The sequence below is a fragment of the Aquila chrysaetos genome, chromosome 24, assembly GCF_900496995.4.
Source record: "Aquila chrysaetos chrysaetos chromosome 24, bAquChr1.4, whole genome shotgun sequence".
NCBI lineage: Eukaryota > Metazoa > Chordata > Aves > Accipitriformes > Accipitridae > Aquila > Aquila chrysaetos.
In genome coordinates this window covers 18,941,366-18,963,557 of record NC_044027.1, presented here as the reverse complement: position 1 = coordinate 18,963,557, position 22,192 = coordinate 18,941,366, and the positions used below count along the sequence as shown (strand labels likewise).

Genomic DNA, 22,192 nt, shown 5'->3' with positions numbered 1-22,192 from the left:
AGGTTTGCTCCAGTTTAATGGAATCCTATAACTGCCAGAGAATCTGCACACCCATTCTCACTGCATCTCACTGCAAGAAGCAGTCTCATGTGCCTAAGAAATTTCCTGTAGCCCCCTCAGAAGAATACATTTACATTGCTGGTGAGCAAAAACTTTCTCCTATATTCTGCTCTACTCTTATTTAACCCAAATACTGTTTAGGAGTAACATAATACACAGGTACTTTACAACTATAAGCCTGTAAGACCTAACTGATTGAACGTGAAGTGTTTAAATACAGAACATACATCATGCCTTTCATATTAGTCAGTGGTTTTATAATATATGGCAAGTCCCAGAATTGTTCAGATTATTCTGAGACTTTATCTAATCAGCAATTTTACTGTTCTGTTGAAAAGTATGACTGGTTTTGCTAATCTAATTCAGTATTTACACCTCCACCATTTTTGTCAGGGACAGAAATGAATCAACTCCTATAATGTCATAAAATCTAGCTGTAAGGTCACTTGGAAACAAAAGTAAACATTTTTTTTTTGGTGTTGTCACGATAGGACTGCACACATAGTGGTGACAACACCTACATTAATCATTATATCAAGTTCTGTCATTGCTACCTATAGTGGATCTATAATGAATGTATACATACACAAATGATCCATTAGTATAACGATTCCTGTGTTCTATCCTTAATTCCATCCTCTTCTTTCCATATGCTTCTGTTTTCTATTTTATGTTCTTCATTTTAAACACACAGTTGTGTATTATACATAAATAAATACAGACTTTTTAGAGAAGTGATAGTAGGTGAATGATTAATCCTCTGAGATAGTTTTACTGTCCTTATCCATTTCAATAGTCATACATCAAGAAGAAACATTCCTCCACCTCCACCCCACCACCTCTTTAGATTGGGTCTGTACCTTGCGCTGGGCAAAATACTAAACATTGCTCCCCGAAGCTAAGTTTCAAGCAGAAAACAGTAGCTGTCAACTTCAGATACAGTGTCACACATGCAGGCTGACGTTTGTTTTGTGCTGGGAAAACTTCTGAAACTCCGGGGCTAATTTTGCATAAAAAAATGTTTGTGCTTTTGTCTTTCCCTTAGGCACAATGACCTTCCCTTGAAACAGTGACAATGCTGGCCTGCTGATTAGCAGTACAGCTTTGCAGCCAAACCTCCTCCGGATGGGGCCAATGATAGGCAGTGAAAACTAACTGCCACTTGGTGGCAGAGGTTAGATACCATAATTACATTTCTGGTTCCCAAGAATGCATCATGCATGCTTATTCTCTGCCCAAGGTGACTCTCAAGATTATTTCTTGCCTCCTCATTAATTACTACATATATTTATAGACAAATTAAAGATTAAAACTTAAACATTTATTCAATTAATCACTTCGAGTTCTAGTAGAATAAACAGTATCAAATCAATTCATTAACTTGGGGGTTCACGACAATTTAACACATTCATTTTCTGTTTCCTCTCTGTGGTATCATGTCTCACACAAGAGTTAAAACATCAAACACCAGCAGCTATCTTTGTAACAGAAAGAGCATAAGAAGTTCGGAACCATCGAACTATTTGCTTCAACTCACAGTGAACAGAAAACAGATTTGCTGCAATAATCAAATTAGGCTTGCTTCTACACCCCTCTTCCAAAGACATCATGTCTAATCTTTAAGTCTTTAGCTGATAATTCAATTACTAGCTTATTGAGAGCAACTATAAACACAGTATATGTTACTTACTGCATTTGGTTCACAACATAAATAAACAATATTCTACAAACAGACACTTCTGAATGTTTACTTCATGAAACCTTGCTTACCATTCAACTTCTGAGGAAGCTATATATTTTATTCCTTAAAGATGCTACAACAGCTCTCATTCTACAGCCACAACCTTCCATCCCATGAGAGGGGCAGCCCCATGACTTCAGCAGCTTTGCCCAACACAGGAACAAGCAGCAAGGTCTAGCCACAAGAAAAAAAAATCTTTTAAATCAAGCCAAAGGGACCTACACAAACATAATGTTCCCCTTTCTGCATCTATGCTCTCCACTTTTTGTTTCACAGTCTTTTTAAAACCTTCCTGACACTGTGAACCTCATAAATACATACTGCAATAACTATTCATTTCATCTAGAAATAAAATAAAGGGAACTGACAATTTCACATTTGCAGGACTTTTACAGAAGGATTGAGCTGAACACTGTGAGATAAGTTTATGCCTAACCTTGGCCATACGGACTCTTTCTGCTCCCTAGAAATTTAGTAGCCAGCCTTTACTCATCTCTACCCAAGCCTCCAACTCCGTAATGCCATTCAGAGTAAGCTACACACAAAGTCGCAGAACATCGCTGCTGACATGCTCCAAGCCAGAATGGTTCCAATTATACAATAGTAAAGTAGGATTAGGAAAAAGGCTCTTTAAAGACAAGTAATTTTTATCAGCTGTTTTTTCTGACAGGAAACTTTGGACAGACTTTACAAGTTGAAGTTCAGGACAGAGTTTATAAACCACAGGCATTTAACCTCAGAAATAAATATCACAAACCCTCTGAATAATGATAATTTCACCTAATAATAACTGTTTGTTTTGTCCACACAGGAAAACTCTAATCTAGAAACACTGACATAATTAAACATCATCTTAGTATAAACCATTTCATAAAACTTCAATTAACTGAAACTCATCTAGCCAATTTACCAGGTTAGCCAAGCTGGCTCTATGTACACCAGCTGCACTTCATCAAATTGGAGTGCTCTATTTATGAAGTATGCATTAATCCAAATACTATCGACCTCTCTGACACTCTAAATGAACACAGAAAGTAAGCATAAATACACCAAGATGTTTCGGTAGTGGTAACTTTCTGGATCTAGAATAATTATTACTGCTACTGAAGATTTGTTAACGTTCCACAAAGAAACAAGTACGGGCTAAAATCAGAGCAGGCAGTAACTGAGTATGTGTAAGAGAGAAACCAACTATTTAACCTAATTTAGAAATTCTCAACAGAAGTAGTTACTGCAGAGGCTGAATATACTATCTACCAAAACTCCATTAATTCAGAACTATGTCACTTAGAATATTATTTTTTCATCCATTACACTAATATTTTCCAAACCCAAGTCACAGCTGTTAAAGTTGTGAAATCTCCATTTGCCTCTTATTTCAGCATAGGTGAGGAGTTACCATAACTGGTACCCCTCTCTTATACCTAGACCTATTTATAATACATGTACTCCTCTATTTCCTGAAATGTGTCTAGTTCTAGAATTGTATATTGCATATTTGGTGCCTCAAGTGCTGCATGAGTTATTTAGAAAGTGCACCTTTCTCTTTTACTTTGTTATTGGGCACAAAGCCTGGAAAAATACGAATGTACAAATTTAATACGATAAACCTGGGATTTGCCACATTCCTGCAAAACCTTCTTTTGGAAAAGTTCAGGTAAGAACAAAAATTTGCATGCATGATTTCAGAGGAAGCAGATGTTTTATAATGTTTATTTTTATGGCTCTCAGCATCAGGCTATCCAGGCTCTTAAGTAATGATGACAACAGCATTGACCTCTGCATGCATCCAAAGATCCAGAAAAACTGGCCATCTGTGAATCCTTCTTTATCAGTTGCTCCAGCTTCTTCCTAGAACAGATCTGTATCTTCATAAATTTGGGGAAGATCCCTGTATTTTTAGATTATGCAAGTCTCACCAGGTCAACCAAACCCCTTTTCCAGTCTCTGCCACACCATTCATGAAACCCCTTACAACATTAAGCAGTACAGCTTTATGCTGCCCTCAGTATTCCAGCCTTGCATTCATGCAGTTTGGACCATTTCCTTTATTCAAACCCTGTAGACTTCTGCTTTTCAAGTATTTAAGCACTTAAGCTTTGCTAATGCATCTTTTTATTTGCAGTTCTTACATGTTTTTCTAGACAAGACACATGCAGCATGCTACACAGCTTTAAAAAAAACCCAACATGTAAATATCCTTAGAATGGCTCAACTAGAAGAGCGTAACAGACAGCATGTGGCCCTGGAACAGAGGCCATGGGCATTGTAATGCTACCTGCTGAGCACAGCCGCCAGCATTCAGAGCATTATAAAAAGGGCATTACTGTAACAACGACAAAGACAGTGAGCGCTACTTGCATAGTATTTAATGAACAACACAGACCATGGCATTTGGAGCCTGACAGTTTAGGTTTGTTTGTTGTTGGGTTTTTTTAATCCAAAATTTCCATCACCTTTCAAATAATAAAGCACCTGAATTAATCAGAGAGTCAGTTCTGAGAAAGCAGCATATATGATTTCAAGCCCATTTGCAAAAAACACACATGGATGCCTTTCAAGGCCAGCATGACAAGTCTTCTGCAAAGAAAGAAATTTGAGAAGATCACACTATACTTGCTTAGAAACCATTTTGCCTTTACAGGATCTGAACTATAATTAGAATGCTGATGCCCTGTTATAATAGAGACAGAAGTAGAATTACAAAGAGAGAACAGAACAATTTTCAGGATAGGGCATAACTCACAAACTGAAAGAACAGGTCACGATGGACAAACTTCTGGTATCAGTTCTTTCCAAGTTTCAGACTTCTGCAGAAGCAAAATAGAAGATCCGACAAATAAAAATATTTATGATTTTTAAAAAAATAAAACATCCCATGCTAGGTACTTCTACTCTTCCCCTTTAAATTTTCCACAGAACACTGGTTTTGTAGCTGCCAATTCTGTGACCTTGCTGGAAGTGACCAAGCCAGAGATCAATTAGTGAGTACAGAATAGAGAAGCATTCTGCCTGTCCCTTGGGAAGAGCAGCTATGCTTCAGGGTACAAGCAGCATAAGCCTGGAAGATCGTTATCCAGCGGGAGCGCTGATACGCAGGTTGGTTACCAACTGCAAGATGCACAATGCAGCAGAACTGAAAGGAAACAGGAAAACCTCCTTTTTCCTTTGACTTCCACATTTAAAATTTTCCAATAATTTAAAAACACTTTAAATTTTGCACATAATGAAACCTTATTACACTAAATGATATCTACAACAAATACACCATGCTGGCTTCAAACATATAAATTATGAACGTTTGTTAGTACTCTTCCTACTGATGTGCTCCATAGGAAAGTGTCCTTTAAAAATATTGCCTATTCTTCACATATCCCCCCATTTAATCACTAATCAAAGTTGGGAAAAGTTTGCCTGTAAAGGTTAATTGAGAATACGCAAAATAAATTAAAAGAAACCTTTTCTGAATCTCAGAATAGGTTTCCTGACTTTTATTAGCAGAGAAACATCATCAGTAATATTTAAGCATGATCAAAACACCTACCATCTTCAACATACCTTAGAAAAGCATGTTGCTTTTCCTAGAAAGGGAAATGCAGTACAGAGGGTAGAATTCCTTAAAGGGAAAAGAAAGAAGAAAAAAAAAAAAAAGAAAAAAAAAAAAAAAAAAAAGATAGAAAGTAGTTTGCACCAGCAGTACTCAAGTCCTGAAACTAGATAGATCATTGTTCTTCTCTATGATATGGACTGGTTTGGAATATGTTACCCAAAGAGGTACAGCAAGCATTTTTAAGCAAGCTCCATAAATCCTCAGTAGATCACCACTATTCCCCATTTGACAGACAGGATGAACCAAAACACAAAAGAATTTGGAGATTTTACTTGTGTTACACACCAAACTACAGTGACGGAGAAGGATAATAGCCCCAGTACCTTAACTTCCAGTTGCATATCTGAACTACCACACAAGTTACCAGAGCGGATAGTGTCCTGCCTTCCTGATACCTCCAGAGAAGCAGCAATGCGTACCCTCTGCTGTTCCCAGTGACACACAACTCTTTCCAATCCACTTGCACACGTTGCCATCTCCACTTTCTCCTTCACACAGAAGACTAACAGAGAATTTGGAATTACAAGAGTTAGATGCCATCTCTACATCTACCAAAAGCTACTGCTACCTAATTCGTCTGGCTTGTGCTTCTATGCCAAAGTAAGAGGTGACACAAAACATAAAACAAACACTTTTACAAGTGTCAGGAGATAGGGAAAATGGTAGTTGATATTTCGGAAGACTACTGAAATTGTTTATCCCATGCAATGAGATCTCACCGCCCCCAGACCTTGACTAAATTATTAGTTACTGGTCTCCATTTCACACCCTGCAGTACAGATTACCTGGACCACAGAGCAGTGACTTCAATAATAAAACTATCAAACTTGTAAGTTCTAACTTAACTTGTCTATTAGATCAAGTGATGTAAACAGAACTTCAGAAGAAAGTCTCCCCCCAAGAGACATTAGGAGCACTTATTTATGTATTTCAGTCCCCATTTCCAGTGACCCACATGGTGTTCAGAAACAAATCAGCCCCTTTTCTCTTGTCAAGGAAAGAGGACCTATTTGCAAGTCAGCAGGAACATCCCAACACTCAGTAAAATTGTTTCACAGCACCTTATTAGAGACTTGACATGGGTCATGTAGCACTATCTGCAAAAGCTGACTGATGACAGAACACTTTGGGACATGGAGCAGGAAAATTCCAAAGATCAGCCCTACAGAACCATACATATTAGATTTTTTTAATTTTAAATTTGAGCTTTTTAAATGCTATCCTGAAAAAGTTATCAGGAAACATAACGCACGATGATGATCACATGTTAATTCTCAATGCTACAGCACTTCTGTATGTACTAAATTTCACAGCCTTCTTGTTATCTTTCTCCTGTGACTAGACTAGCACTCCAGGAATGGAAAGCCAAGAACCGTGACTCAGACCTCTGTGGTTCATAGCAAAGGGTCCTAAATGCTGAATGTCTTTAGAACATAACTGGGGGGCTTTCCACTAAGAAGATTCAACTGCTGACTGACATATAGCTGTATTCTCAGTACTGCATGAACTCCAGCTCTTTAGTATTTAAATCAGTATGTAAATATTTCACGTAGAACTTAGACTAAAATAAGCCACCTGCCTGGTTACTGCATGTTACAAGTCTGTCTGCTTGCCTTAATTTGCAGGCAACTATAATGCTATTTGTGTGATACACTATTCTGTAAGGCCTCCCAGAAGAAACCTGAGAGATCAATAGTCCTTAAATAAGTAATTAGAAGAGCTGAAATCCTTTAGGTCATCAAATAGCAATTGGGATAAATAAAAAGTCATAGCTCCATGAACACCTGCATTTAATAGAATTTTTACATTTATTTGTTGAGTTAAATGACAGAAAGGCTGCACACTAAAGCGTACGAGGCAGAACTGCTTAATAGCATCTATAACAGGAAAGCAAAAAAGGGTAACATTACATACCTGCATTAAAATTATTTGGCGGGTTAATTAAAAAAAAAAGAAAAAAAAGAAACAAGATACAAGATACATCAGTTGTCTTCAACTTCCCACTCCTAATGCAAGCAAACTTAGATCAAAAATTTGAAGGGAACCTTCTAACCTAAGGCATGAAGCAAAGACAACATTCTGTGTAATGAGACATTTCTACACTCATAGATGTGTTACGCTGAATGTGAGAAAATTTATGTAAAATACACTCTTCCAAAAATATAGGTACATTTCTGTTCAAATGTCTCAGGTTTAATCTATGTTGCCACATCTACCCTACTGCAGTACAGTATCCTGTCATACCCAGAGTAGATAACTGTCCATGCCTTACCCCATTATGAAGACCACTTGGTTGTTGCCTTACTTTAAAATCCTTTACCATCTCCCCTCAAGGAGGCCTCCTACCTGTGGCTCCTTCAGTCTTGGCAGGGACATCAGTCTTCTAAATTTTCAAACATCTCATTCATTCATTCATTTCTAGACTCCTACTGATCCCTACGTATTACAGAATGGCTCCACCTTCCACAACTCTACAGGCTCCTGCTTCCTCAAAATGGATTATGGCTATAAAGTTTGCTACCTTCCTTACCACAGGTGGTTGAAAGACTCTCTAAATTATAGCTGATTACAGTCTTCTGAAACTACCGACCTAATGTGACACCATTTTGGACTTGCACTTGGGCAAGTAAACCCTGGGAGATTCTTTCCAGGTGTATGGTCGTCACAAGAATACCTATTCTACCAAACCATCTTTACAGACTGTGCTCAATTTTCCCTTAAAGGGGAAATCTGATATACTTCAAAATTGATAGTCAGCACTGCAGTCTACATACCCCATACGACACAGACATCCAAATCTTTCACAGTGTTTCAGCAGCACACACAACTTATTTGCTAGTCACAGCTTACTGCAATCTCCAGCTACTAAACAGCCTACATTTAGGTAACATCTTGACATATCAAAGTTTATGAATTTTTGAGGTACATGCCTAATGTCTGGCATGTGACCTGTATCTGTTGCAGATCTGTTTCCCATTTATCACTTTATATGACAAAACTAGTTAGTTAAGCAGCAGCATGCTGGGTACATGGAGTAAAGAGGCTCAAATATTGAAAGGTTACTTCTAGTTTATGCTGTGCAAGGAGCATGGCACACCACCACAGAAGAGACAAAACAGATTTCAAAGAGTAAGCCTTCTACCGTAATTCTGGTTAGAGGGACGTGCCAACACCCATTTGTCAAATCTCAGTTTTAGTGTACTGGACCATATCTGTTTGCTCTAGAACTTCAACTATTTTGAGATGAATAGACATCAGAATTACAAACTGCTCTAACCCCATGTTGCGATACTGGGTTTGGGTACCAACACATTCAGGAAACACTCGCACCAGCTTCAACAAGGTCAGTATTTTATCCCAAGGGTACAGCTTGTGAATGTTTTCCAAATGCCATTGAATTCTGGCTGTAGGGTCACAAAATTTTTAGTGAAGTTATAAAACTACTTCATTATAACCAAAATTCTCATTATAGCAAGATTTTTAGACCAGATTTCTGACCACAGTTCAAAGCAATTTATTTCTATCTAACAATTACTATTATTCCTAAGAGTTCTCTACTTTCTGTTGATGAAAATTAATCTTGGTAAAGCTTTTTTTAAGTTATTATTATGATGGCTGTACTGCCAGCTGCACTCAGACAAACTCTGATTCAAGTTCTAGGCTTCAGGGTCATCGATAGACACTCAGCTATTGCTTCCATCAAAAAAGATGGATCGCCATAGACAAAAACAGATACGGGAAGGAGAAAATACACAGTTAAAAAACCAAAGAGGAAAAAAAAACCCAAACCAAACACTGAAAACAAAAACTTTTTGTACCAGAAACAGATTGAAAACAGAAAGAAAATTAGCATTTAGGAATGAAAAAGCCTATTCACTGTTGATGTTAAATACAACACCCGCAGAGATGGAAGCTGGGTTTATTTTTGATAGCAGCAAAAACATTAAAGATAAGCCAAATGCATTTAGAAAATACGGGTGCAGTACAAAGGCTCATGTGATGAGAGATATTTTGCTTTTAATCTTGACCTGGAAAACCTCTTGTATGACAGAGCCTCTTTTCAGTGGAGTCACAGTCCTGCCTAGTTACTCTGCCTATTAGTGATAAAAAGGCCACCCAAGTTGTTTCTACTTTGGAACGATGGCAGGTTTTCAATCCTAAACTTCAAAGGAAAAGGAAAAACCAACTGAGTATAACTAAGGACCTGCACTAAACTCCTGTCTTCCCTTATCTGGTCCAATCACACTCTTCCCTAAAACAATAACCCTTACAACTGTATCATCGTTTTTCTAGAAAGGACATACATATTCCCCTAAATATTTATCTACTTGCCACTGACATATATGAAAATACTTATCTCATATTGATATGAGATAAACACGTACCATGTCCTACCCACACAGTGGAAAAAACAGCTGATTTCCAGATTGGTTCATCATGTCTACAATCCCAGTAATATGTAAGGGCTAACCACATCAACCACAATCATTGTGAAGGTTAAGCGATCACAGGATCAAACCTCAAATGTATATTATAAAGGATTAAGACTGAAAACTGTGGACACCTCTGTGAAGCTCAGTCCTACTTTGGATGTCTGTTCATACAGTCCAGGCTTCTCCAGGGAGGAGAGCTGCAGACCAATGGTTCATCTTCAGAAATTTATGCCATCAAATTGCAATGAGAAACCTGCTGCGTAAGACACTGCCAACCCCACATGCTCAGCTAAAACAGGACTGTAGAACCTTCTTTCTGCCATCTTTCCTTGCACAGACCATACAGGCAGAGATGCCCTGTAACTAGCTGCAGCCACCCCATATTCCCATGGGCACAACAGGTAAAAGCATTTCCATTCACAAGAAAAGAAAAAGGTTAGAAGGACAGATTATATATCAACACCCCATTTCCCACAGGAGAGATGTTAAGGATCAGGAGACTTCAGATGATCATTTAGGGCCCCACCTTTATGAGAAAGTTTAATTAAATGCTCATTGAAGGTTGGCAACATTATTTGTTTCCAGGCCTTCCTATTGCATAAGGAATGGGTCAGATCAATGCTCCTGTGTAGCCTGGTATTGTGTGTCTCAAAGCGGCAGCAGGAGGTACCACTTTGAGAAAGCCTCTGAGCCTGGCCACTTCCCATGGTCTGTTCTCTCTGTTTTTCCCCAGGGTCCGCAACTGTTGTATCAGTGATATCAGAGGTTATGAAGTCAGTAACTACCACTTTGTCTCCCTTCCTTTTCTGTAGAGACTGACATTGTACCGTCAACAAGTTTGTTAGATTCCATCAACCTGCAGAAACACTTTGAGACAGGAATTGAAATCACTTTTTTTTTCCTCCACACTGACAGGAGTGATCATGTGCCCTCTCCTACATCAGTGATGAGCAATATGGCAGCAGTTCTTTCAAAGAATTCATTCTCTTTCCCATCTGGGCAATGCAATCCGTACTTTGAAAAAACCATTAAATTAACTACAAAGTTTTAATTTCTCAGGAAACACTCCTGGGACACATACCACGATGAAATAATCTCAGCAGAAAACATGTCTGCACATGCACGCTCACATTTTAAAGAAGACTATTTACTGCTATGAGTTTTGTCATGGCCACTAGTGGAAAAGTTTTAATTATAACATTCGGCAGTTGCCAGATGGGGTTGAGAATACAACTAGTGGACTTAAGACAGCACAGTCTACAAAACAATCTAGATGTTAAGATGGCCAAGGCTAGCTACATTGCACTGTGCCCTAAACAGCACCTATAAAAATAAGATTAAAGCAATTCTGTTTACAAATGGTTCAGGAAACTGCTGATTTGCAGGTTCACTATAGACAATTTCACTTTGGCTGGTTCTAGCCAAACAAAGTAAGGGATGCAGTGACAGTGTCTTACCAAAGGGACTGTAATGCTGAATGCCAGTACAGTGTATAGCAATTCACTTTCTAGTTTAAGGAACATTCTGTACCATGACACTCAGCAAAGCTAAGACACATCAAACAAAAATGTGAAATCAGAAGATTAACAAGTACTGCAGCAAACAGAGATATGCACTCTTTTTTTTTTTTTTAACCTAGACCTTCGTTGTTTTTAATAATTGATATAAAGTAGCAAATGACTCACTAATTGCACTTCTAAATTGTAACCCAACCTGGAATCAATCACACATGGCATAACTTCTGTTCTTATTTGAAGCTAAATCCACCACAGTGCATGCAGTAGCCTCTCTAATAATTGCATTAGTCATAACCTGAAAGTATTTCCCACTTACTTTGTTCCAGTTTTGCTTGCTTTTCAAGCTGATCCTCATCCCTATCACTAAAAAGATCTCTGAAATGTTACCCCACAGAGCCTGCTCCGGGACTTGAAGAGCACTGTGGTACATTTCATGGTGTGATTCCTCCTCTTTTAGTGTCTAATTTTCCTCCAGTACCATTTTATCTCCTTTGCTCCAGTCCGAAGTCAACCAGCTATCATTCAAGATTGCACCAGATATTAGCAAGTACTCTGTAAAACTCTTAGTAATGAGTTAGGAACACAAAGAACTGCCAGATTTATGCATGTCATCTTTTGTTTTGCAGCACAGATTCTAGATTTTTAAGTACCCTCTACACTGGATAGTAGTCTGCTTGATTCTCTCCCTTTTATGCCTGAGATATACTTTTTTGTTTAAAACGAATACAGATCTTGTAAGCATTTGTCAGAATAAAACTCTTTGCTACATCATGCCACAGTTTAACCATCTAGCAGCTGCAGGCCAAACAAAAATGAAGGCAGAATGAAATGAAACGAAACAATAAAAGCTGGGATCAAGTATACACAAAACAAGGTAAATTCTGACACCTAGGAACAACGTGGGATGCTTGAAGAACAGCGAGATGGCATTTGAGAACTACCAAACAAGAACTCAGTTAATCGACTTTTGCAGGATCTTCACTAGGAAACAGACATGTTAGAGCCCATGTTAAAGTAAAACTCAACAGTACTCGCACTCCTAGCCACGTGGTGAGAACCCAGGCTTAAGTCACGTGAGTCCCAGCATAAGCAGGGTGTAAGGAGAGTTGCTTGGTTAAGACTTGGATATGCTTTCAGAAGATCAATACCCACACACAGTTACACCTACCACAAGCAATGCTTATCTACCCTAGCAAAGACTATTCTAGTACTGGTATCATCTCATGTTTCTTTTCCCCTGTGAATCTTCTAGGGGTGAATCTTCTGCCCACATCCTGCAGAAAAACAGATTCAATTAAAATCTGCCGAGTTTTCGCTGTTAATTTCCCTTCCCGCACCCCCAGACCACTCCCAGCAATTGACTACTCAGATATTTAGCCTTTGATTTTAATGCAGATTTGCAGAAATATTTTTGTTGACTCTGGGTTTTAATATTTGCACAGTCACCCTGTAAAGATAGGGGATTTAAAAAAAAAAATGTTTACCCTTTCTGAATACAGTTTTAATCCGCTCAACATCTATTTTTGTGCTGATTATACTATAACCTTTTAACTTTCACCTTCTGCTCTTTATGTCATTGGGTTTTTTTATAGAAGACAGATGACATCATGCTTTTCCACTTTGTTTTCTGTATCCTTTGGCATTCTACCTCCCTTCTTTTCTCATGACTTCTCTCTACACAAGCAAATACAGCAAGACAGAAGAGTGGTTTTGTACACTGTTTTGTGTTGTATGGAATTGTTTCCAACAGCACTCTTGTTATTAAAGATGAGCTGCTTCTTCAAACTTCAAGATTTTCTTCAAAACTGTTCACATTTGCAAGTCATCTTCTTAGCTTATCACCCTTCTAAATCCAAGCCTCCTGTGTGGAAAGTATTCAAACACTGCCAAACTTCAAAGCATGCAAACAGCCACATTAAATGTGTGACTAGTCCCACTGAAATTAAAGTTAAGCACATGCAATTATTTGTTTTTATAGATTAAAAAGATGTAAAGTCAAGCAAGTTGCTTTTCAAATTCTCCAATTTTTTGTTATTTTTAAGTTGTTGTGAAGCTTATGAGACTAATTTCACATGAAAAGATAGCTTTTTCTATGAAGATTTTTAAAATACGCGCCTCATACAGAGTTATTTTTTCCAATGCAAAGTCTGCCCTCGGATCTCTTTGCACAAATCCCATTAACTTTAGTACATGTCTAAAGGCAGAATTTGAAACCTGTAAAGAACTGGGTCACTGGACAATGATAAGTCTCAGAGATTTCTTTTCTGAGTTACAAAAAGAGAAAAATACCTCTTCCCTCAGGCACTATGCGAACATTCCCATATGTCTGTAAACAATACCAAACACTCGAAATTTGGTAGGTTACATTTCATCCTTGCTCACTTAGCATTTTTCCCTTTACTATAGCTAATAGCCATTTAGTCCTTAATGTAGTATTTGTAGCTGATGCTAGGTCATCCAAGCACACCATTCCGTGGGTCTGCCTCACTGCTGATTTCAGTGCCTGGTTCACTCCAAGCTTAAAACCGGTAGCTATCAACAACTTTTTGTAAAGGGTCCCTCTGTTTTTCTGGGGTTTTTTGGTCCCCAGGAAAACTGCTTTCACATGCTGATCATATATACTAGCTCCTGCCTTACCTCTATTTTTTATTTAATACTGGTAATAGAATTTCTTTATCACCTTTACAGAATACGGCATAATCAGGTAGGAGATCTACAAGCAGGAAAATCAGTCCAGGAAAGGAGGTTTTTTTTACAGACTAATTCTACATTTTTTGTGTCAGCAAACGTCAGTGAAATAATAGCCTTAGAAGACTTCAGTCACCGTGACCATTCTCTGCATTAACATCTCACATCTGTATACTGTTCTCATACAATTGGTTTTGTTCCATTACATACATTTGTTACAGCAGAAAACCTACACAGTACTTAAAATCAGACCATTCTAACCTAATCTGGCCAGTCAGGAGATAAAACGAGACAGGACAAGCCACTATGCAGTATTCAGAAGCTGACTACAAGTTCCTTTTCCACACTCACTTTTCCTAGAAGGTTTAGATTTGCCGGAATCATTTAGATAGTCAACCTCTTAAAAAAAAAAAAAAAAAAAAAATCCAAGTTACATACTAACGACATATACATATAACGACATATATATTTTCAAAGATAATATCACCCTTTAGATTTGCTTCTGCTCATGACTGTGAGGACAGCCTACTGGAATGAACACAAGGCTTGGAATTCTAATCCAGACTATGCTACTTGTGGAATGTGTGACCTCAGGTAAAGTGTTTCACCTAACTTAAGTCTCTACAACTCTACAGCCTTTGTGATTCCCTCAGTTGTCTAGGGGATGCTGCTAACATTCAAGAATACATGACAACATCTTAAATATTTCTATGAAAAGATCTGCATTATTTCCATCATAGTTATATATTAAAAAAAAATAAAAATCTTTCTATGCCAGTATTTTGTCCCAAGAAAGAGCACAAATATCGTTAATTACTTTAACTTTCATCAAGGTAGCTCTAATTCCAGGTTGCCTTTGGCACAATTCAAGTCCCCATCTCTTATTGAGTATACTTAGAGATATAAATTCAATTTTCTTCCATGAAGTCTAAAGACAGATGTTAACTTTTCTTCCAAACCTCAGATTTCTTTTCCTTCTTAAATTTATATCCTTGTACTGCAGCGCCAAAGCTGTTCCAATCCCCTGTATTCTAAATTAATCCATCAATCCCCTTTCCTCTGTGTTTTTGCCCTTGGCAAATCATTAGCCCAAGGGAGAACTCAACAGAAAAATTCAAGATTTCACTCACACCACAGCTGAAAATATCTTTCTTCTCCCTCTGCAAAAGCTTCACTATCTGAGATGCCATCTCTTGCAGATTTTTCTCTCCTTACTACATTTCCAGCTTCACAGCACAGCCACTAATTTTCAGAGCTGCCCCTTCCCATTCCACTATCTCCTCCGGCAGCCTTCCTCTGGGCTATATTTGTACTGCGTCTCTATTCGCCATAATCAACTTCAAATAAAAATGTTCTCACATTAAGTCCTTGGACCAGTCCTTGATTTTCTAGCTATTATCTTCTTGTCCCTTCTCAAGGCCTACACTAATATTTTAAGGCCATACCGGAGATTTAGCTAAACTTATTTATTGCTTTGAAACCTCTTGATTCTACTAGACTTAGAAGCACTAACTGAGATTCCTCAGAATTGTTTTTCCTTTCAATCCTTAAAACATCATGAGATAAAAGTTTGTCACAAAAGTAGAGCTATGTCTGACTGTTCAGAACTAGGGTGATGCTTTAGCCACAGGCTTGCAAAGAAGTGTACAAAATGTAAGTTTAATTTGAACAAGCTGGACCTCTCACTACATGTAATGTTATTAATGCACACGTGTTTTCTACTTCCACTCTAATGCTGCAAATCACTCTTTTGAATGAAAGTTACTGTTTCACTTCAGCACTGCAAATCTCCTGATCCTACTGCCTTTTGCCAAAGTTCCCTCATAGGCCGCTTCAGCACAGCATGTTGTGTACTGATTATTTTGGCACAGAGCTCCCTAGTCAACTGTCTTTCATCTTTACAGCCTATACAAAATTAGTTTTGAAAAGTGTAAAAAGTGGTATTAAATACGATTGCCATGGACTTATATGTTGAAAGCTGGGTTTGAAAAGGCACTTAACGTAGAAAACCTGGCAGAAATTTTTAAGCAGTCATGTGAAGGTATTGGCCATTTAAATGTTGAAGCAAAACCGTAAAAGTTCTACGGAACGCACATCCAAAGAAGAAAAAACCCACCAGACTCAACCTTCCCTCCTCGTACCTAAAGGTTTTGGCATGCTAGCACTTCTCTGAAGAGTCTGATGAACAACAGTACGTGGAGCTCTCTCTTCAGCTTCACCGTAGTGCCCATCTGCTCTAGAACAGTCAGATGCCTGGGATTAGGAAGAATTATTACAGGGCAGCTGAAAGCTAACTTGAACCCATTTGTCTTGATTTCTAGAAGAGAAAGATGGAGATCATTGAACGCCGTACTCCTTGTGCAGCCCGACCTGCCTGAACACACCACAAAGCCGCCTTGATTCTAACGTCCTCAGACAACCACTGAGGATTCCATACGGGGAACAACTACTCACGTGGAAACGCTACTTCTGCAGCTCCATTTAGGAAACTGCTTTAGATTTTGCGGCAGGAGATGAAACCCATCAAGGGCGTGCACTGCCTGGGTGAGGGGTGCCAGGGCCCTCCCTCACACCTCGCCCCCGCCTTCGCCCCCTCCCCTCAGCCTTCCCCCATCCCTCCCTCTGGCCCGCGGGCTGCGCTCCAGGCCCAGCGGCCAGGCCCTGTCAGCGCCCGCCAGCCCAGCAACTCCCTGCCCCTTCGGCCGGCGGGGACGGCTCTGCCCGTGGCGAGTATTTACACTCACGGCCCTGGGCCGCGGCAAGCGGGGCCGGGTGACGGTGAAACCACACGCCCAGTCTCCGCCAAGATGCCCCGGCGCGGGGGCGGCGGCTCCGGCTCCTCCCCGCCCTGAGCGGAGACGGGGCAGGGACGATCCTCTCCCCACACACACCTGCCTCCCGCCGCGCCGCCAGGCCCGGCCGCCCCTCAGTCAGGGATGGGGAGGACCCTACCGCGCCCCTTACGCACTCTGCGCCCGACACGCTAGCACCTACGGCATTTGCGCAACGGGAGCCCTCTCAGGTGCAGCGCCCGCGTTGACGACGTTACGGAGAATTCGTAAGAAACACTAACCTCTTTGAGGGGCTTTGCGTAAGCGACGTTCCTAGGTGCGGGCTTGGCCGCTCCTAACCCGCGTAGCCGCAGGAGCTCCTGAGCCGCAGAGAGCCCTCTCCCCGGGCGGCGGGCGGGATTACGCACTTTACGCAGGGAGTAGCGGCCCCAGGTAGGAAACCGGAGGGGCCGAGCCGAGAAGCTCTACGTCAATTCCGTAAGGCTGCGCCGGCCTGCCGCGAGGAGGGAGGAAACGGCTGGTTCCGCGCCCTTACGGAATTGGCGCGGCGGCCCAGCATCCCCCTACGCAGTTGGCGTAAGGCTCTCTCTCAGGTGCAGGGAGGGGGCGGGCTCACGTTGCCCGGCAGCCCCAGCCTATGGGGGCGCCGGGCGCTGTCACGTGCCGGAGCCCCGCTCGCCGCTGCGGAGCCGGAGGAGCTGGACGGGGCCACGGAGCCGGGACGGGGCCGGGGGGCTGCGCCGGGGCCGGCGGCGAGCGGGGTGAGGCGGGCGAGCGGCGGGGCTCGGTCGGCGGGGAGGGGCCGGGGCGGTAGATCAACCCTCCCTGCGCGCCCCTGAGGGGAGGCGGGCGCCGGGCACCGCTCCTCCCACTGCACCGGGCACTGCGGGCAGGAGGCAAGGGCAGGACACGGCGCGGGGGGGATGGGAGGCGGTGTGTGAGGGGAGGCGGTGTGTGAGGAGAAGGGGGGGGGGGGGGGGGGGGCGGAGGGCGCTGCTGCGCGCGCGGCGGCCGTTGGTGGTGGCGGGGGGGGGGGGGGGGGTGTCTCCGCGCCCTGAGGGGCCGCCAGCCCGCGGGCGGGGGCGGAGATGAGGGGCTCGGCGCCGCGGAGCGCGCAGGCGGCCGGCCGGCCTTCCGCCGGTTGAGCGGTGCGTACCTGTCCGCGGGCGCGCAGGTGCCTGCGGGAGGGAGGGAGGGAGGGCGAGCTGGAGCTGCGGCCGGGTCAGGAGGTCTGGCTGCGCGGCCGCGGGGAGCGGTGGTGGAAACTTGCCCGGTGTGTGTGTGTGTGTGTGTGGTGGTCCCGTCCCTGACAGCCCGCCATCGCCCGCCCGCGCTGCGGCCAGGTGCCGTGAGAGGGGAGGTGCGAGGAGCCGGGGCTCCTCCGGCAGGCCGTTCTGCGCGGCAGCCATGGCTCACCGTCAAAAGTTTGCTCTAGCTCGGTGGCTGCAGCCCATCGCCCTGCCCGCTCCTCTGACCCGCGTTCGGAAGCAGCGGTGTGCTCGGGAGCCCGTCGGTTTGTGCGCTGTCCTGGGGAGACCCGCGTCCCTCTGGTACCTTTACCGGCTTCCTGGGTTTCGAGGAGAGTATCGGCGGAGTTTTGGTTCGTGGTGGTTTGGTTTTGTTTTTGTTTTCTTTCTTTCTTTTTTTCTCTTTCTATTCTGGATTTGCTTTGCGCTGGATTTTGTTAATCGTTCAGCCACTAATTTTTCTGGAAGTGAGAACTTAAAAAGACATAACCGCGGAGTCATATGCAGGCTACTCAATAGAGCAAAACTTGAGTTTTGAATCCAGATAGAAATATGCATTATCTAGCTAAACATCTTATTATTTATTTACATGGCTCTGAAAATGGTGCCGTGTGATTTACAGAAAGTAAGAAGAAAATGTCCTGCTCCAGAGAGCGTACATTCCAAATAGTTCGTGCACAGAATACGGCAGTACAAGAAATTTATAAAATGGGGGGTTCTGGATATGTCTGAATCTTTTTTTTTTTCTTTAGCTGCGTACTGTAGTTTGTTAACATTTTTTAAAAGTTTTATCATACTTTGTCTGAAAACTTAGAAATTCTAAGTGTGGTCAAAGTAAAGAAAGACTTAACTGGGCATTGTTGTCAGGAACATAAGGTATTTCAAACCTCCAGTTCCAAAAAATGTTTGCGCAACTTAAATTAAAATAGCTGGGCTATTTAACTTAAATTAAAATAGTTGTGTGTTCTAGTGCACAATTGAAACCTGGCCTTCTAGGGTAAAGACAGAAAACTAAAATAATTTCCTTCATTCATGCAGAAATAATTTAACATCCTTGGAAAGAATGGAGGACTGTTTGCAAAACTTGGTCTTATTTTGTTTTATTTTTAAAGATATGGTAACCATTTTTGAAAGACCCAAAGGAAGCAACTGTGGAGGCAGAGAGGGCCTAATGTTTGCAGGAAGGAAGGAAGGAGGATGGAACAGTGCTGTCTATACTTGGAGGGGAGGCCTTAAAAACAAAAGTTTTGGAATGGGAAGGGAAGAAGGCCTGACAGTGTCTCCATAGAGGTTATATTGCTGTCTTCCTTTATTTGCACAAGGTCATTGCTTGTAGTTTCTGAAAAGCAAAAGTGTTTTCCAAGAATTTAAATAGTCCACCTCTTAGATGGGCCATCCAAAATTTGTAAAAGCTGGATTGTAGTTATTTCCTGCCAGTGTAGAGAGGACGAAGCAATCCATGTCAGCAGACTGCAGCTGGCTGTAGCTTCTACTAAATTCCTGGTCATTTTTAGGAAGTTGGACTTGCCTCTGGAAGTTCTTGGCATGTGTCATTTTCTTCTCTCTGGAACTTTCCAATCATTTTCCTCTGCTTCATGTTGGTGTAGAATGAAGGGAGAGGTGTGGGGGAAAGAGTGGGTAAGGATTGCTAATTGTAAGGTTTTAATATTTTCAGTTTTCTGTTTCTCAGAATCTTGTCGTTGACAGTGCAAGTCTAGTGCTGCTTTGGCATTTCTAGTAGAATCTTTAGTCATTGCTAACTTTCTTATTCCCATTTTTATAAAGGGGTTTTCTTTGCATAGGCTGTTCATCCAAACCAATCATTATTATTGAAGTATTGACAATATTATCGTCTCCCCACAAAGAAGATGCTGATGAAGTGCCAGTTCTTGCTCCAAGTGATTGACAGGCTAAATGCAAGATAGAAATCTAGGAGTTAATTTCTTGGGGAACTGGAGAAAGATTCTATCTGGAAATACTCGTGTTTTGGGGGCTGAGGGGAGTCCTGTGTGATAACTGGTATGAATGTTGCTGAAGGACTGACCAAATCCAGCTTTGTGGTTTGTCCTAGAAGAAGGAATTTCAGACATGATTGATTTCATACCAAAGGTTCAGAAGCAAACAAGAAGAAAGAGTAAGCAAATGGAAAGATATAACAGAAGATGGCAAAAGGCATGCCATGCCTAAACGTTAGAGAAGTAGTTTAAATTCTGGTGGATATGCAGATTTCGGTGACCCGTGTTTCTGACTTCTAAGCAATTTTTTCCATGGATGTTCATTCAGTAACATGATGCTTAAGGTTGCAGAGCTCTCTTCTTTTGAAGCCCCTCAGTTAACGTTCCTCAAAGGCCTGTGGGTGGACTGAGATTTTTTTTTTTTTTTTTTTAACTGTGGAATCCTGTTTGGAAATAAAAATAATAATAAAAAGTAGTCGAAGGAGCTGCTTCATGTTATGAAAAACCTCACTGTAAAAGCTGCACTTTTTCCACGTTGCTTTGGAAGCAGCTGAACTTTGTAACTTGGCATGTAAATAGAGCTCTTTGAAGAGCACATCCATGGCTGGAAAGAGGGGAGAGGGAAATGCCCTGGCTGGTTAACAAGCTTTTGAGTGTAAAAAGCCACTGTGAGCATGCTTGTTGAAGTATCTGTTAAAACATAGAAGTTTGCAGAGTCTTGTTCTTGGTTGTGGTGAGGTACATAGACCTAGAAGTGGCCAACACATCTAAGTGTAAGTATGAAACAGTAAAAAAGTGGCAGTTTATGTGTTTCTATAGACTGGGCTGGGTGAGGGAGAGTACTTGGGGCAGTTGAGAGGAAGGTACCTGGGAGTGTGTTGGTCATCTGAGGGAGATGCTAGGCGAGTGAGAATGCAGAAGTTCAATCTACACCTCACTAGGCTAACTTTCATCTCTTGGTGAGTTAGGACTTATGGTAAGCCTAGCTATGCCAACAGAGGATTTTAGCATAGCATTTTGATTTCTGTAACGTACTTTGTATTGAGGTTGGGGGAGGGCAGAATTTTCTGTTCTAACAACACACGCACGAGGAGCACTTGGCTGATGTAGTGTCCTGGATTTGCTATAAACTGAGCAATATTGGCAAGTAAAGATTGCTTTACTGCTACATATGCTGCAGTGATGAAATCAAAAGGAAAATTCCTGTTTAAAGCACCATGAAAAATAGTTACAGATTTAAATAGCAGAAAAATGCAAGTCTCAAACATTTCTGTAGAAATCATAGTTTTGAGTACATTTGTTGTACTTGCAACATGATTTGACAAATAGAAACTTTGTACTTCATGTGTAAGGAAACAGATGCCTAAACTGCCCTACCTGAAAATATTTGCTTATATTTTTCAATGAAAGCGATAATTAATACAAGCTACAAGACTAGAGACAATTTTCTTTCGGTTGTACTTCTGCATTTCTTGGCACTTGTGTAGTTTTTCTTTCTTAAGTGCAAGTCTTTCACTGAGCAATGATGACAGAAAATACAGATAGTGGCACACACACTATGTCAACTCGCAGAGGCATAGTGTTTCTATTTAACTTTTTTGAAAACCCTAATTCACGTCCCTTTAAGAAAAAGCATGCATAGGAATTCTTATGAATTATATGAGTGCATTAACATAAACTTCTTGCACTTTGGATTTTTGAACTTTATTTTGTAGCTAAGTTACCTTGTGTTTCTGGTCCTCTCACTCTAACTATCATGGAAGAGAAGAGGACTGAAAGAATTCTTGGACTCTCCTCCATGTTGGTCTGTTGCCTTGTATTCATATTTTTGCTTTGCAACGCATATACTGACCTTTCTGTTAATTTCCTATGCTGTATTGGAATGTAGACAAGGTGCTGGTTACAGGAGAAGCATAAGAAAAAATTCAGGGTATGTCATTTGTTCTGCTGTTACTGAAAGGTATGTAAAGCATGGTACTGGGCTGCTCTGTCCTTCCTTCTCCACTGGCTAAAACCAAGAACTCTGAGACTAATCCAATGTGTGGATTTTCCATGCAGCTGAGTGGGACCGCTGTGCTACTGGGCCACCTGGACATCTGCTGATTGGCTTCTCAAGTAATAAAGGCCATGGATTATTAAAACCCATGCA

At 41.2% G+C, this 22,192-nt stretch overlaps 2 protein-coding genes across 26 annotated transcripts in view; one reads left to right on the top strand and one right to left on the bottom strand.

Moving 5' to 3' along the window:
- Positions 1 to 17,243, bottom strand: part of CRB2 (crumbs cell polarity complex component 2) — a 74,785-nt gene extending 57,542 nt beyond the window's left edge. For 5 of the 13 annotated variants that reach the window (XM_030001039.2, XM_030001040.2, XM_030001037.2 and 2 more), the window contains exons 1-2: positions 17,123 to 17,232; positions 16,191 to 16,366 (exon numbers count right to left, since the gene is read on the bottom strand). In XM_030001039.2, the coding sequence (XP_029856899.1) occupies positions 16,191 to 16,206 (16 nt within the window). In that variant the 5' untranslated portion in view covers positions 16,207 to 16,366; positions 17,123 to 17,232. Of the gene's footprint in view, positions 1 to 1,830; positions 1,976 to 4,547; positions 4,612 to 5,359; positions 5,444 to 16,190; positions 16,367 to 16,503; positions 16,519 to 16,940; positions 16,973 to 17,122 lie in introns of those variants that run through there. The other 8 variants (XM_030001041.2, XM_030001047.2, XM_041119596.1 and 5 more) reach the window with 7 other exon arrangements.
- The window catches only part of LOC115335413 (spermatid perinuclear RNA binding protein), a 75,288-nt gene continuing 70,005 nt past the window's right edge, over positions 16,910 to 22,192 (top strand). For 8 of the 13 annotated variants that reach the window (XM_030001080.1, XM_030001079.1, XM_030001077.1 and 5 more), the window contains exon 1: positions 17,480 to 17,602. The gene's annotated coding sequence lies outside the window, so the exon portion shown is untranslated. Of the gene's footprint in view, positions 17,108 to 17,251; positions 17,274 to 17,479; positions 17,603 to 17,884; positions 17,990 to 18,122; positions 18,442 to 22,192 lie in introns of those variants that run through there. The other 5 variants (XM_030001065.2, XM_030001070.2, XM_030001076.2 and 2 more) reach the window with 5 other exon arrangements.